The following is a 17,626-nucleotide window of genomic DNA, read 5'->3' as shown; positions in this document are numbered from 1 at the left end:
CATGGCGGAGGCGGAAGAGACTCCCTCCACTGCATATGCGCGGGAAACTGTCAGCGGCCGCTGACGCTCCCGCACATGCGCCGCCCGGAGATGTCATTTCCGCGCCAGCTGGTGGGGCAACAAAGGCCGTTTCCGCCAGCTGGCGGGGCGGAAATTCCTCCGCCGCTGGCCTAGCCCCTCAATGTTGGGGCTCGGCCCCCAAAGATGCAGAGCATTCCGCACCTTTGGGGCGGCGTGATGCCCGTCTGATTGGCGCCATTTTGGGCGCCAGTCGGCGGACATCGCGCCGTTTTGGGAGAATTTCGCCCATGAACTCTGCTTAACCATTGGTTTATGGCACAGAAGTTCACATTCTAACCAACTGTGCTGCTGTGACGTGGGATTTTTTTCAAGCTTCTTTGATTCACTTTTTGAACATCTTAAATTTGTGTCCTCATTTTGGCACCTTACTGACTGACTGGCAAAAACAATCTATGACTACTTCTCTTCTCACAATCTCTCATCATTTTGAAAACATGTATTGAGTCAACCTATAAACGTCTATTCAAGAAAGCACCAACTTCTCAAGTTTCCTTGTTAAGGCACGTCACACCTTATCCGTTACTTTATATCTTTCCTCTACTGGGTTATCTAACATGGCACGTAATGCGCCATATGCAACCTAACTAAGGTCTGTCTAAATTCAACATTATCTCTCTGCTTTTGTATTCTGTGGCTGAAGATATCAAACCCCTTGTGATGCTACCTTTAATGACCTGGCAGTCTAGCACATCATGATTTACAGTACTGCCGTTGAAGATGTAGCTCTTTTCATTGTTTCTAAACTATATTATTCCATGTTTTTCTATAATATGCTGCACCTGCAAACTATCTGTCTGCCTTTTAATTTATCCTTTCATGGCAGGCGAACATCGCTTACAAGGCCAGCATTTGTTGCCCATCACTAATTGTCCAATTTGCCCCTGATGTCTCATCTAAGTTCTCTTGCGGCCTTTCATGATTCTTGTTACAATTTTGTCAATGCTCCCAACCTGGTGCAATCAGTAACTTCCAATGCTGTTCACCAGTTTTAAATAAAGTCATTAATGTACATGGTTAGTAAGAATAACCTCAACACAGACACCTTGGAATGTTCATGTGGATACATGTTTGCCAATCCTTGACCTGCATGTAAGAGTTATTTCTTTCTAATCTATTTTGCCACATTTGCTACGGTTCTGGTTATTTATCCCTTTGAAGACAGCGCAAGTTGTCTCGCTTATTTTTCCTCCTAACAATGCTGACAATATCATGATAATACAGTGGGATCCTTGTTTATTCTGCAAAAGCTATCTCTGTAGCACTGGGTACATCAAAATTCACAACAGAAAGCCTGAAACATAATATTTGTAGACTGTTGCTAGTTATACAACTTTTATGGCCAAGGCAGTATCTAAATTTTACTCTACTGCTGGTTCCAATCAACTGTCTGTCACTGTTAAATATTATTTTCAGGTTGCACGTGATAAATAATGGACTAGCAATTTTATGGGCTACCTTAACTTGTCCTTCTAGAAAAACTGAGACACCAAAGCTTTTTGCACCTGAAAGGTCATCCTAAGTGTTTAATGACTCTTTGGGTCATTACAAATCTCCTGAGGTCAATCCTAAATTAACCAGGGTTTGAGTTTGTATCTCTTTGCCCTACTTTAATAGTATGCCTTGACTTAGTGCTCCTGGTTTACTTTTTCCAAATTCTTTATTGCCGTATAACTTTTATAAAGTCCCCTTTTGGTCACCTTTCAAAGTTTTGCTAAACTGGTTCTTAATTCTATGAAACTAGCAATCAGCCTGTTGGTCTTTCTCTATGTTGCCTTCGGGTTTTGAGTAGCTTCCTTATGTTTCTGAGCCAAAACCTGGATCTAACAGGTAGGTGTGAGCAGAGCAGTGTACGGCTCTAGGATAACTTCTCCATCGAATACTCTGCTGCTTTAGCAATGTGACCACATTTACTTTGTTGTCTGCTGCTCCAAAATGATGAAAAATGCCCAATGCTGAGCTTTATTATTCCCGTAAAGCTGTTTCAACACCACTCTTGCTAGTACACCATTCACAAGAGTATGTTTGCTGTCTGTTTTCCTTCCTGAGCATCATCCCATTGACTAAATTTTATCTGCTACTATTTCTCCCAATTATGGGATTTATCCAGTTCCTCTTGTGTATCTTCGGATGTCTCGTCAAACTTGATTGTTTCTTCCTTTTGTTATTCCCTTTCCTTGTCAGGGTTAGAGTTGTCTGCATATTTGACTGATTTGTATGGGTTGCTGAACCCAGAAGTAGGTCTTCTTCTGTGGGATTCTGATCCCTGCTATCAGGCTCATTGGCTGTCAAGAGCCCACACTGTATGAAACAGCCACTCAGTCATTTTCAGCAGAATGCTCAATTACTGACCGGGGGGTGGGTTCGCCAACCAATTAAAGATGGCGGGTAGGCACTTGAAGCTGGAGGGCCAATCAGAGGCCTTCCAATGTGAAAGCAGCGGCAGTCTGCAAAGGAAAGTTATTGAGGGAGCCTGTGGCCATTGCTATACCCAGGCGGGCAGGTGGACTTCAAGGAGTACTGGTCCCTCGGACTGCTGTCAGGAGGCTGCCTCGAGGCAGCTACGCTGGCCATGGCTGCCTGCAGCAAACTGGTGGTTGACTGGAAAATTCCAGTCAACCACCTCTAATTGGCCTTACGTGGCCCTTTAGAAGCCAGATCAGCTTTCCGCTGCATGTGGCTGCGTATTCCCCGTCCCACCTCCGTGTGAATGGTCCATGTGTGGGATGGAGCCAGAGAAAAACTGCAAGCCGACTCGGGCCTCTATTTTTAGTGCCTATCCACCTCCGATCATAGCCCTGGTTGGGGCTAAAAATCAAACCCAAGTTATTGACTTAGACTAGGAGCAGGAGAGGTCCTAACAGTCCATCTTGAAGTCTCTCTCCTCCTACTACCAAAATTCCTTTCTATAACCTGTACCTATTATTACTTCCTATAATCCAGCCAGCTTGGGATCTCAAATTCTTGTTACTTGATTGTTTCCAGTATATCATCAGAATGTAAGCCATTGTAAATCAAATCTTTCATCTTAGTTCTCAAAGCATATTTTATTCTGTAATGTTGCCTGCTTTATAGCATTGACTGTCCCTTATAGAACTGCTAAGTAATTCATTCCAGTTTCACCCCATTGATTTTTTTTTAACATGAAAAGATGTTGCATTTTTTGTGTCATTCTGCTGACACAAAGGTCTCCTTTCCTGACCTCTTTGGGGTCGAGTACGGTGATGAGCAGAAAGTTGTCTTGCAGTAAAATAAATAGTTAAGAACCTCTCATGTCATTTTCTTTATGAACTATTATATTTCAGTGATCTTTATTGGTCCTTCTTATGTGCAGGAGTTCCCTTCCATTAGTGTGGGTTAGCCCTAAAAAGACTTTAATGTATTAATTGCACGGAAGTCAAGAATTGATTGGTTAGAAAGCCGTTTAGCGCAAATTAATACTGTCAAAATGCATTTCTAAAAAATATCTTAGTTTGAAACAGTAAGTAGGGATACAAAACCATGACTATTGCAATAACCGATTTGACATGAGGAGTAGGCCTGTACTGGCCAGCTCCTGTCGGGAATTCCTCTAGTTCATTATGCTCTTGTAACAGTGTAACTTGTGTGGCAAAACGTAAACTCAACAAGAAGATCCTGGTATGAAGTTGCCAACCCAAAATTCTGAATGCCAAATTTTCCCCAGTCTAAAATTTGATTAACCTATTATCAAGTTCAGTAGAATATTTTGAATTAGCACAACAAGAATTTGATAGACATCTGCATCAACATATGATAGCAGACACTCAAATCCCCCTGTTTACTTTGTATGAGGGTCTGAGTGCGTCTGGAAGGGAAAGTGTTCCTCCATCTCTCCAGAGGTTGATCACCACACCCCACTACATTCTCATGCAAGCACGTAGATTATTATCAGCAACTGGTATTTGCCTGTCCGTTGAGATGTTGAGAGGAGATTTGATGGCAGTCTTCAAAATCTTGAGGGGTCTAGACAAAGGAACTGGAGAGAGAACTGTTCCTATTGGAAGGATGGAGAACCAGAGAACACTAGTGTAAGATGAATGACAAAAGAACTAATGACAACATGAGGAATAACTCTTTTACGCAGCGAGTGGTTAGGATCTGCAATACACTGCCTGAGTATGTTGGAGGCAGAGTAAATGTGGACCTTCAAAAGGGAATTGGATACGCACCTGAAGGGAAATAATTGCAGGGCAAGGGTGTGAGACTAATCAAGTTATTCTTACGCATTACTTTAGTGTGGACACAACAGGCTGAACAGACTTCCTCGGGTCTCTGGTCAATCTGTACTTCTGTATTTACACACTGGGCACCCCACCTAACTATAAGCACCACTAATTCATCCATACACACATAATCAAGAACACAAGAACAATTTAACTGCTTTTAAATTAATTTTCCACCTTGTGTAGCTCCAATTACGTCATTATTATAACATGACTTTGTCTCGGTCTAGGGTAGCCTTGCCCAGGAAGTTGAAGTACCATGGCTTTTATTAACCTAGTTTACTAGTATAGCACATTTAAAAGCAAAGCAAGCCAGCTTAACAAGTTATTTTAAGAGAAAAAAACTGTTCATAGTGTAGAATAGTGTGTCATATAGAGAGCAAGTGCCTTTTTAAATAGCACCTGGTCCATGTGATCACCCGAGGGTGTCAGGAGAATTTTTCTGGAATACCTGGGTTTTTTTATTGTCTCTTCCAGGAGATGGATTTAGGTTTTGCTCTGCCCACTCTGAGCTTTGGCTTTGTGGCTTTAAGAAAGGAGATGCCAGGACTGTTGGATAGAGTAGAAGTGTCTAGTTACAACACTGCAGCCATATGAGTGGGGGGCAGGTTTAATGGACCAACTTTTTTTCCCCCACCCATCAACTTTGTATGTTTGCATCAAAGTGATTTTCTTTGACAATTCAGCAAGTAAAGTTTGTCTGCTGAAAAATATTTCTTTAGGTTTTTATGATTTGAGTCAGGAATTTGGTATCCGTGAAGTGATGAACTAAAATGTGCCAATTGCAAATGCACAATGCAATTTTACAGAAAATGAATCCATGGTTAATGAAACTATAATATTTTAATGTTGAGTAGAGGAGCATGCAACATCTTTTAAGCATTCAGTTAATTTCATGAGTTGGTCATCAGTAATCATAATTTAGTCAAACAAAACTGCTGCTGGAAATGATTAATGTGCTCAAAGTGGATGGGTGGCCTGACATTTGAGTCAACCAGGAGAAGCTGAGCTGACAGTTTGTTGAAGTATCCCAATCCACTTCAGCTTTTCTGCATTTATTGCATGCTTTGAGGCCTGTGTAGTGTCTATGTTCACATTTAAACATGGCTAGTTGAGTTGTTACGTCAGATTGTTGAGTAACACGACAAAACCATTGCACGCGCTCAATGACTGGTTTACGTTTGTTTCGATGTATGATATTTCCCACAATGTTTTCTATTTTTAATTCCGTGTTCTTTAAGTGAAGTAATGATTGTGGCATTGTAATTTTCCCACTGAAGTATATGCGTTCTATTAAAGACCTCAAAACAGGTTAGTCTGATTTTCCAAGACATTGTTGATGACATAAGGACAGGGTCTAAGTAGCTTTCGATATTATCTGAACTTGTGCACCTGCTGACTGCTTTTAGGACCTTTAATGTGTATACCAGTTGGTTTTGATTTATTGGTAATGTTTACTTCAATTGCTTAGTGGTGTTGGCTGTTGTTTTTGGTCATGTTCTTTATCCTGTGAGGACTAAATCTGTAAATGATCAGGTGATAGAGCCTTACAGATAAGAGTGATGTAGATCTAAAGGTATGCAATGTTGCATGACTGGTCTGTACTAAAACCAGTGTTCTTTTATGCTCATTGAAATACAAGGAGACTGGGTAGTATAATTTAATACAAAATAGGCCTGTTGAACTAGGGATTATTTTTAAACTGTGTAACTCCAGCTATTCTGTAAATATTTAAGCTTGGCTACAGCAAGAGACTTCCAACAGTCTGCTGGCAAGTGTAACTTAAACACTACTTGACTTCTTGTGTAAATCCTGCCGGTCCTTCAATTAAAGACTAAACCATTGAATCTGCAGAGAATGAATGAGGGGGGCTGTCCTTTATTCAGACTGACATGTAACAAAATGCAAGCATCGACATAGTGCAAAATAAGAAGTATGAAATTAAAGTATTAATTGTTTTGCATTATTACGAGCATCTCATTTAATGTATATTCATGAGATGACTTTGTGATTTTCTTCAATTCAGAAAGCAGTTGAAACTCGCTCCCTTTATCATGTTAAATCGTTTATCTAGATATATATAGTCTAAAGACTAGGTTTCAGTGTTCTATCCTTCACCACCTGGCTCTGTGTTGCAACACCTGCACCCCCATACTAAGTGATATTGTAAATGACACCCACTCCTTGGGTCTTGCTCAATTTCAAAATCACCATCTCCTCCTCAATTCCTCTGTCCTTTCTTTCCAAAGTCCTTTAATGTGCTGTCACCTCCCAGATCTATGCCACACGCGCACACCATCCAGCCCTCCGCTTGTCCACAGCTTCCTGCTTGAATCTCTCCAAACAGGCTTCTACCCACACCACAGCTTTATTTAAAAGTCACAAATGCCACCGTCTGTGAACGTGGTCATGATGCATTATCCCTTCTCATCCTTCTATTACCTCTACAGCTTTTGGCAAGTTTAATCACCCACATCTTCTGCAATGCCTGCCAATGTCCAGCTCAGTGGGAAGTCTCTCTTGGTTCCTCCTCTCTCTTTGATCATCAGCAGAGGATCTGCAGCAGTAGCTTCTCTTTGCACCCTTGCATTGTCACCTCAAACATCCCCCATGAACCTACCCTTTGCCTCCTCCCTATCCTTGTCTATTTGCTGGTAACCTCATCCACAGACATGGGATCAGCTCTCATGTATACACTGATGACATCCAGCACTACGTGCCTTTACCCTTCCATTGCTTCCGAGTTGTCAGACCAGTTGTCTGATATTCAGCGTTGGATGTGCCGCAGTTTGATTCAGGTAGAAATTGGGGAGGCTAAACCTTTGCTGCCCCCTACTCCATTGCCATACCAAGGCAACCGTCTCGGGCTGAACAAGACTTTGTAACCTCAGTTCTGAGCTCTGCTGCCTGTCTCATATTCTGCAGCAAGTTCTATTCACCCACTATCCCTGTCCTTGCTGACCAATGATGTCACCCAGTGCCCCAATGCCTCAAACTTAAAATTTTTATTCCTATGCTTAAATCTCTCCATGAGTTCATCTTTGCTATGTATAACCTCCTCCAGTGCAACAACCCTTCATTTTCTGTAGACTGGCCGAAGTGAATGATGAACTACAGAACATCTAATTTAAATAATTAATTAAGAAACAAATGCGAGATATAGATAACTATGACAAATAAAATAATAAACTACTAACACTAATTAACTATTGTAGAGCTACTGCAAAAAACGTCTATCCTCCAGCAGGACCTACTCACAACTCCCCAGCCACAGGGTCACATGGTGGGTTTACACTGCTACCTAGTGACCGGAGGTCATGCATAACATTATGTACAGAATTGCTTTATGCATATCATCACAAACCCCTCCGTCATTATTCTGGTTCTGGCCTCTTGAACAGTGCAATACTTTTGAGAGGCCTTCTCCCTTGGTCTCATCATTGATGAATGGGCCTTTGGCTCCCTAGGCCCATTCTTTGTGATTCCCTCCTCTCTCCACTCCTATATTTTCCTTAAGAGCCTCCTTGACCAAATGCCTGTTAAGTGTTCCTGATTTCTATGAATTGGTCTCCGTTTTTCTCTTAAGCCTTTACAAAGCATCTTGGTACTTTTTCCATGTCAAAGGTGAAATAGAAATGCAAATTGTTGTTGCTGTTAATCTAAGAGGATAATTCAGTGCAGTACTGCATTACAAACACGTTTTGTGTGGTTGTTCTGGTAGTGCAGGTGGATGGTCACCCAGCAATGTTCAAATAAGAGTAAGGAATAAGGAGTTAGCTCAATGTTCCCAGTCAACATTGCTTCTTTACTCAACACTACCAGAATTAGAAAAAACGATAATTCATTTCTTTGCTGTTTATGAAACATTGGAACATGAGTACAGGAATAAGCCATTTATCCCCTTGAGCCTGTTCTGCCATTCAGTGAGATCATTTGGGCTCCACCCTGTCCCCTTTATCCCCGTAACCCAGTAATCCCACCTAAACCTTTCTGGACACTAAGGGCAATTTGGCATGGCCAATCCACCTAACCTGCACATCTTTGGACTGTGAGAGGAAACCGAAACACCCGGAGGAAACCCACGCACACACGGGGGGAACGTGCAGACTGCACACAGACAGCGACCCAAGCCAGGAGTCAAACCTGGGACCCTGGAGCTGTGAAGCAACTGTGCTAACCACTATGCTACCATGCTGCCCATGTCACGCCTTCCCCATTTCAACCCCCCTTACCCCTCCAAACCCTCCCTCCCCCTTGCTGACCCCTCAATTCTCCTTGAAGAAATCAATGAATGGTTTTGACCTCCAGGTGAACCCCTCTACTGACCCCCGCAGAGCGAACTTGACCTTCTCCAAGCACAGGAATTCTGCCAGGTCGCTCACCCGCACCCCTGCGTTCGGCGGCTCCGAATCCCTCCAACCCAACAAAGTCCGTTCCCGGGAGGCAAAGACCACAACGCCAACCTCTCTTTCCCCCCATCTTCTGGACTTCCGTGTCTTCCGACACACCAAATATCGCCACCTCCGGACTCGGAACCACGCCCACACCAAATACCTCGGACATCACGTCCGAGAACCCCTGTCAGAACCCACTTAGTCTTGGATGTTCCCAGAACATGTGCACGTGATACACGCCCCCCCCCCACCCCGTGCGACGCACACACCTATCCTCCACCCCCGCAAAGAACCTGCTTATCCTCGCCACCGTCATATGGGCCCTATGCACCACTTTAAACTGGATGAGGCTTAACCTCGTACACAACAAGGACTCGTTCACCCTCTGCAAGGCCTCCACCCACATCATCGGCCCACGCTTTTTACAAGGCTTTAATTGTACCCCTGACTCGCAAAATATCCTTGCGTTTCAAGCTGAAATTTCTTTTAAAAAATGACTGCAGCAGTCAAACACACTCCAACCCAGGCCACAATTAAAAGACGAGCAGAGCCAGAGGTTGTGAAAATGCAGGTACCCCCATGCTCACATCATGAGATCGTCCCCTTAATCGTCTCTCATTGCACCGCCCTCATAGGCATCAGGTCCCAGGTCATTTGCATTCACTGCGTACAAAGGTTCTGCCTTGCATCTCCCCTGCAGTTCTTACCCTACACGTTACATCTGTGTCCCCTAGCCTTTGTACCATCAGCTCATGCGAACATCTTTCCCTTGTCTACTTTACCTAATTCTGTCAAAATCTTATACACCTCCATCAAATCTCCTCTTAATTTATTTTGCTGCGAGGTTGACAGCTCCAGCTTCTCCAAATGAACCACTAAAATCCCTCACCTCTGAAACCATTCTGGTAAATCTCTTCTGAACCCTCTCAAGGACCCTCACATCCTTTCTAAAGAGTGGTGACCAGAACTGGGAACAATCCTCTAGTTGTGGCCCAACTTGAACTTTATAAAGGGTGTGATTTAATGGCCAAATTGCGCTTAAGTGAGAGCGCGGCAAGGCCGTTAAATCGTAGCAGAGACCAAAAATCGGGAACTGCGGCAGGCGCAGATCTTTTTGCAATCTAACCAGCCTGCTTCCGTTGGTGAAACCATGGAGAGAAAACATTAATCCCCATTTAAGCTCAATCTCGATACAATTAATGGTGTACAGGGTGTGGGGTCCATTGAGCAGGGGCCTCTGCTGCAGCCAGGGGTGCGTGGGTTGGGCTTGACAGATGGGGGGAGGGGGGGAGCGAGGGGAGTAATGGGGAGATTGAAGGGTCCCAGTGTGGAAGACACCGCTGATTGTCTGTCTCACACCCTCTCCCAATTCCTTACAGATATTGCACGGGTTGGACGATACCTTGGATCCTGTGGAACCTGCCCCAGTGGTGATTCTGGCAGGCCAGACGCTGGAAAAGGCGGCAGCAGCAGCAATAGAGGCTCGAGGTGGCAGCCCATGTGCAGGGCCCCACCCCACATACTGAGGGCTTGGCCGCCTATCCGGCCAGGGCGGGTCCCAGAGGGGAAGGCCGGCGATGGCCCAAGGTACAGGCGTCACTGGTCTTTTGAACAGATGATGGACAGCATGTGCCACAGGAGGCTCCGTCAACAAGGGGATGGTGTGGCACCTGTGCCATGTGCTTGCGGACTTGGCACCACGTGGAGGAGAAGGATATCCGCTCCCAGTGGCCGTCAAGGTCACCGTAGCCCTGAACATCTACACCTCAGGATCATTCCAGGGCTCGAGTGGGGATTTCACCAGCTAAAGCTCACAAGTGCATCCATGAGCTCACAGATGCCCTGTTTTCCTGGGCAGTATTTAAATCTTGACATGGGCAAGTCCCAACAAGATGCCCGGGCAGCAGAATTCTCTGCCATTACCAGGATGCCCCAGGTCCAGGGGCTAATAGTTGGCAGGCATGTCACCTTGCGTGCCCAAGGTTGCTCTTACCCTGCACACTGGAATTATGCTATTACCTCTCACTATCCCCTCATGCTTCTCTGCATTAAATTCAATCTGCCCATTCTGTTGGCCTTTCTATGTCCTTTGCAGTCAATTAATATCATCCTCACGGAGCTTAATGAAGAATAGAAAGTGGGCAGCCAGCCAGAAGGGCATTGGAATGACTGAGTCAGGGCATGACAAACGCACAGTTTAGAGTTTCAGAAGAAGCTGAGTGGAGATGGGCGGGTGGAGACGGACAGCCTTACGGAAGCAGAAGTAGGCTGTCTTATTAATGGAGATTATTTAAGCTCAGGCCAGAGTCACATGATGCATTTTTCTTAAATAAAATGAAAATCGCTTATTGTCACAAGTAGGCTAAAAATGAAGTTACTGTGAAAAGCCCCTAGTCGCCACATTCCGGCGCCTGTTCAGGGAGGCTGGTACGGGAATCGAACCGTGCTGCTGGCCTGCCTTGGTCTGCTTTCAAAGCCAGCGATTTAGCCCTGTGCTAATCAGTGTGTAGGGAGAGGTTGGGGAGAGTGGCGAGGGAACAGATTGTGTTGTCGGGAAATCAGTTGGTCATCATACTACAGAATCATATTCATGTATTGGCAGGGGTACAAAGAGGATTCTAATTATGAAAAAGGTCGAATATCACAAAAGAATAGACAAAATCAACTTCTACAATCTAGAAAGAAGGTGATTAAGGAAGAAACTTCATGGCAATAAACAAATCCTTGAGGGACGTTGATGTAATAAATATTAATACTTCAAAATAAGCCAGATAATGGGACCAATGAACATAAATTTGAATTAGTGAAAAGTAAATTTATATTCAGCATCATAACATTTACAATAATACTTGGCATATGGTATGAGACACCGAAGAATGGACAGAATCATTGAAAATTGTCAAACAAGAAAAGGGAGAGTTGAGCACTGGAGGCTTGTGGTTTGCTGAGTTGAGTGGCTTTTCTGATAAGTTTAAAGTTGATTTGAAAGGTTTTTCTTTTTTGACAGACCCTAGGAGCTCTTCCAGACCAGGATTCATTCTATGATGTTACAGACTGTCTTGAGCAACTGGGGATGGAAAAAATCATCCAACGGCACATGAGTAATAAAGGAACTGACCCAAACTTAAAGCAACAGTTTACCATTTATGAGGTAAAATCGCTCTCTTGTTAAAATATGAATGGAACAGAAGTGACATTCTGTTGATAAATGTTCGCAATTGTTGCTGATATTACAATTTAGTGAAAGAAAAATTAATGCATTTCTGAGATTTAGTATCAAACCTTCACCTTAACAGCAGGGCAATCCGATTTTGCCCTTCAAAGATTCGATTGTCTAGACAGAGTACTGTGAGCTCACTAATGCTAGAGTGAAGTATTGATGACTCTGGGTTTGTCATTGGTGTTGACTGTGCTGACGTGATCAATTAATGCCATTGAACCAGAAGTATGTCTAATAACATTAAGGTATGTTATCTTGTATGTAAGCTTTTTCACTGAAAGGAGCCATATTAGTGCCCAATGGGATTATAACACCAATGCCAATGGAGAATCCTTGGAATTTCAATCAACGAGTGGAAAGTCAGAATGGAAAATATAAGTTGCAGCTCGTGCTAGGGTCAGTTAAACTAATGGGAGAGAAGAGTTTTTGAGACTGAGGATTGCTGAAAGTTGAAGCAACAATTACTGTCTGTGGTAGTTTGAGACCCCCGGAAGATTTTTGACTCTCTTCCTACCCAAAATGAGCAGCTATGGCATCCTCCAAGGGCTAACTTTTTATATGGCACTTTTGAAAAGAAGAGAATCAGTAGCAGCAGCAATAGCAGAAGATGGAGGAAAGGGGAATCATGCCATATTTAGGGAGCATGCACTCTACCATCTATTACCCATCTCCCAAGGAATATACAGGTAACACAGGCTTGATGAGAAATTTAATCTGTGTTTGAAATAGGTGTTCCCCCCGAGAGCTCTGCCACCCAGTGCGCAAAGGTCTTCAACCTCACTCATCAGCCCACATTGCCCTGTCAGTGGCTCTGAAGCGATTGTTGTGTTTATTGGCACTGACAGTCATTCCAGATATCAGGGAGTATCTCCAAATCATCACCAAAAGAGCACTAAGAGGATGTAGTCATCAAGTAACTAATAGCTCGGACTTCCGGTGGCGGCTATGAGGGAGTAAGTCGCACGTTTGGTGGCTCCCACTCTGGCCGGACTTTTGGACCTTTCCCCCCCGACTTTTTTGTGGTTTTGAGTTTTGGCTTTGAAGGTGCAGACAATTAGGCTCTGGACCCACACAGTGGTGCATGGAACGGAGAACCCCAAGGGACCGAAAAGGAAGAAATAAAAAGATAAGCAAGGGCTGGGTGGAGGTGGCAGCTGAAGACATCGACGGAGGAGCTGATGCAGGTCATCCAGGAGGGCTTTGCCAGACTGAAACGGGACTGTCTTGACCCGATAAAGGAGACGATTGAGCGGCTGGAGCGCAGGCTGGATGCCCAGGATCGGACGATTCAGAAGTTGGAGAAGGCGAACCAGGAGGAGCACCGGTGGTCAAACTAGAGGTGGGGATGCTGAAGGATCAGCAAAAGAGGCTGCTGGAGAAGGTGGAAGATCTGGAGGACAGAGCTCGCCGGCAGAACTTGAGAATTGTCGGTCTCCCCGAAGGGGCTGAGGGGGCTGATGCTGGCGCGTTTGTGGCGAGTATGTTCCAGAAGCTTCTGGGGGAGTTGTCTTTTCCCTGACTGTTGGAGGTGGACAGATGGCGAGGAAGCCACGGCCGGGGGACCCCCCCAAAGGCGATGGTGGTCCGGTTCCACAGGTTTTTGGATAAGGAGTGCGTTCTCCAGTGGGCCAAGCGTACAAGGAGCTGCAAATGGGACAATAGCATATTGTGTGTCTATCAGGACCTGAGTGTGGAGGTGGCCAGAAAGAGGGCAGGCTTCAGGCAAGTGAAGGAGATCCTGTTTAAGAAGAAGGTGAAATTTGGGCTGCTTTACCCGGCGCGTCTTTGGGTTACGCACGAGGACCAGCACCATTATTTCGAGTCGCCCGAAGACGCGATGGACTTTGCCAAGAAGAAAGGGCTGGCGCAGAACTGAGAACTTTTTGGTTTTAAGTTGTAACTTTTCTGAGTGATGTGTATATGTTTTGACTGTCGTTTTTCTTCTGCTTTTAAGTTTGGGTGAAGATGGGGAAGTAAAAGTTATTTGGTTTCTATGGGTTTTTGGTGTTTTGGTGGGTGTGGCTGGTGGGGGCTTTTTACTTTTCATTACTTTGATTTGCACTATTGGGGGGGTCTTTGTGGATTTTTCATTTAAAGGGTTGAATGGGCCGGTCAAGAGGGCATGTGTGTTCACGCATCTGAGGGCTCTGAAGGCGGACATGGTAATGCTGCATGAGACACACTTGAAAGTAGCGGATCAAGTTAGGCGAAGGAAGGGTTGGGTCAGTCAGGTCTTTCACTCGGGGCTAGACACCAAGACTAGAGGGATGGCGATTTTAATCAATAAGCGGGTGCAATTCCAGTTGGGCAGTATAGTCTTGGACGGGGGTGGGGCCGTTACGTCATGGTGAGCGGTAAGCTAGAGGGGAGGAAGGTAGTCTTGGTTAACGTGTACGTGCCAAACTGGGACAATGTAGAATTCATAAAGAGGGTACTGGGGAAGATACCTGACCTGGACTCGAACAAGCTTGTGATGGGAGGGGATTTTGATACGGTCATCGACCCCGGCCTGGACCGGTTGTGTTCGAGAACGGGGAGGGTGCCAGCAATGGCAAAGGAACTGATAGGGTTCATGGAGTAGATGTGGGGGGGGGATCGACCCATGGAGGTTTAGGAAGCCGACGGGGAGGGAGTTTTCTTTTTATTCCCATGTGCATAAGGTTTACTCCCGGATTGATTTTTTTCATTCTGAGCAGGGATTTGCTGGCGGGGGTGGTGGACACGGCATACTCAGCCATCACTATTTCGGATCATGCCCCACACTGGGTGGAACTACAGGTTAGTGCGGAGAGCTTCCAGCACCCGCAATGGAGACTGGATGTGAGCTTGTTGGCGGACGAGGCGGTGTGCGAGAGGGTGAAGAATTGCATGCAGAACTACCTGCAGGTCAATGACACGGGGGAAGTCTCAACAGCGGTGATCTGGGAGGCTCTGAAAGCAGTGGTGAGAGGGGAGCTGATTTTGATCCGGGCTCATAGGGACAGGACGGATAGGGCAGAGACGGACCGTCTGGTTAAGGAGATCCTACAGATAGACAGGAGGTATGCGGCGACCCTGGGGGTGGAGCTGTTAAGGGAATGCTGGAGGCTGCAGGCTGAGTTTGGGGTGTTGTCCACAGGCAAGGCAGTGGAGCAGCTTAGAAAGGCGAGGGGGGCGTTTTATGAACATGGGGAGAAGGCCAGCAGAATGCTGGCACAGCAGCTTAGGAAGAGGAAGGCGGCCAGGGAAATAGAAAAGGTGGTTGATGGGAATGGGAATCTGGTAGGGGACTTGGCTGGGCTAAACAGGGCGTTCAGGGACTTTTACAGCAGACTCCATCGCTCGGAACCCCCCACGGGGCCCGAGGGGATGAGATGCTTTTTGGACGGACTGACCTTCCCAAGGGTGGACAGGGAGCTGGTGGACGGGCTGGGGACGTTGCTGGTCCAGGTTTTCAATGAGGCGAGGGATAGAGGGGTGATGCCCCCGACGATGTCACAGGCCACTATTTCGTTAATATTGAAGCGGGACAAGAACTCGGAGCTATGTGGGTCTTATAGGCCGATCTCACTGCTTAATGTGGACGCCAAGCTGCTGGCCAAAGTTTTGGCCTCCAGGATTGAAGATAGTGTGCCAGATGTGATTATGGAGGATCAAACTGGATTTGTCAAGGGCAGGCAGTTGGTGGCCAATATAAGAAGGCTGCTGAACATGATTATGATGCCCCCAGAGAGTAGGGAGGTTGAGGTAGTTGTGGCCATGGATACGGAGAAGGCGTTCGACCGGGTGGAGTGGGACTATCTATGGGAGGTGTTGGGACGATTTGGGTTCGGTAGGGGCTTTATCGACTGGGTTAGGCTGTTGTACCAGGCCCCGGAGGCTAGTGTAAGGCCGAATAGGACGACTATTTTAGACTGCACCGGGGGACAAGACAGGGATGCCCCCTTTCCCCACTGCTGTTTGCGTTAGCTATAGAGCCGCTGGTAATTGCTCTGAGAGCTTCAAGGTGATGGAACGGGCTGGTTGGTGGGGGGGGGGGATGGACTGGGGCCGGTTACATAAGTTGAACTTGTTCCGGTTGGTCGAGCAGATGAGGGGCGGGTTCCGGAGATGGGATGCGTTACCGCTGTCGCTGGCTGGGAGGGTGCAGACGGTTAAAATGACGGTCCTACCGAGATTTTCATTTGTCTTCCAATGCCTCCCAATTTCCATCCTGCGGTCCTTTTTTAAGAGTATTAACAAAATCATTTTGGGCTTTGTCTGGGCGGGTAAATCTCCACGGGTGAAGAAGGCGATGCCCGATCGGAGTCGGGGGGAGGGGGAGCTTGCCCTGCCAAACTTCAGTAATTACTACTGGGCGACCAATATTACTATGATAAGTAAGTGGATGATGGGGGTGGGGTCGGTTTGGGAGCAGTTGAAGGCAGCTTCATGTAAGGGCACCAGCTTGGGGGCGTTGATAACGGCACCTCTGCCATTCCCGCCGGTGAGATATTCCACCAGTCCCGTGGTGGTGGCGGCCTTGAGGATCTGGGGTCAGTGGAGGAGGTACGTTGGAGCAGTGGGAGCATCGGTCTGGTCCCCAATATGTGACAACCACCAGTTTGCCCCAGGGAGCCTGGATGGGGGGTTTCGAGTATGGCAAAGGGCGGGAATTGAGAGGATGGGGGACCTGTTTCTGGAAGGGAGCTTTCCTAGCTTGAGGGCGCTGAAGGAGAACGTAGAACATAGAACAGTACAGCACAGAACAGGCCCTTTGGCCCTCGATGTTGTGCCGAGCATTGTCCGAAACCAAGATCAAGCTATCTCACTCCCTGTCATTCTGGTGTGCTCCATGTGCCTATCCAATAACCGCTTGAGAAGTTTGGGTTGGCAAGATGGAATGACTTCAAATATTTACAGGTGCGGGATTTTCTGCGCAGGCAGGTATCATCCTTCCCACTCCTGCCACTAAGGGGGATCCAGGATAGGGTAGTGTCTAGGGGATGGGTGGGGAAGGGAGTGTCTCGGACATCTACGAAGAACTAATGGGGGCGGAGGAGACACAGACTGAGGAGCTGAAGCGTAAGTGGGAGGAGGAGCTTGGGGGGGGAGAGGTGGAGGACGGCTTATGGGCGGACGCGTTGAGCAGAGTCAACGCGACCGCTACATGCGCAAGGCTCAGCTTGATCCAATTCAAGGTGGTACACCGGGCCCATATGACAGTGGCCCGGATGAGTAGATTCTTTGGGGTGGAGGACAGGTGTGTAAAATGTGCGGGCGAACCATGTCCACATGTTCTGGGCGTGTCCAAAACTTAGGGGATATTGGCAGGGATTTGCGGACATCATGTCCAGAGTATTGAAAACAAGGGTGGCAATGAGTCCAGAGGTGGTGATTTTTGGGGTGTCGGAAGATCTGGGAGTCCAGGAGGAGAAAGAGACAGATGTTCTGGCCTTTGCCTCCCTGGTAGCCCGGAGACGGATATTATTAGCTTGGAGGGACTCAAAGCCCCCGAAGTTGGAGGCCTGGTTAACCGACATGGCGAGCTTTCTCAGCCTGGAGAAGATTAAGTTCGCCTTGAGAAGGTCAGTGTTAGGATTTGCCCGTAGAATAGGGGGTTAGATAGGTGGGTCTTGGAGGGTCGGGTGTCGGTGTTTGCACTATATTTATTGTTCTTTGTACACTGTTTTTATCCTGTTGTTGCTTGTAATGCCAAAAATACCTCATTA

At 46.3% G+C, this 17,626-nt stretch overlaps 1 protein-coding gene across 6 annotated transcripts in view; it reads left to right on the top strand.

Moving 5' to 3' along the window:
• fhod1 (formin homology 2 domain containing 1) overlaps window positions 1-17,626 on the top strand; it is a 591,964-nt gene that overhangs the window by 373,695 nt on the left and 200,643 nt on the right. For all 6 annotated transcript variants that reach the window (XM_072518387.1, XM_072518386.1, XM_072518390.1 and 3 more), the window contains exon 9: window positions 11,724-11,867. In XM_072518387.1, the coding sequence (XP_072374488.1) occupies window positions 11,724-11,867 (144 nt within the window). The remainder of the gene's footprint in view (window positions 1-11,723; window positions 11,868-17,626) is intronic.

The sequence above is a fragment of the Scyliorhinus torazame genome, chromosome 10, assembly GCF_047496885.1.
Source record: "Scyliorhinus torazame isolate Kashiwa2021f chromosome 10, sScyTor2.1, whole genome shotgun sequence".
Classification (NCBI taxonomy): Eukaryota; Metazoa; Chordata; class Chondrichthyes; order Carcharhiniformes; family Scyliorhinidae; genus Scyliorhinus; species Scyliorhinus torazame.
This window is presented reverse-complemented; position numbering and strand designations above follow the sequence as displayed.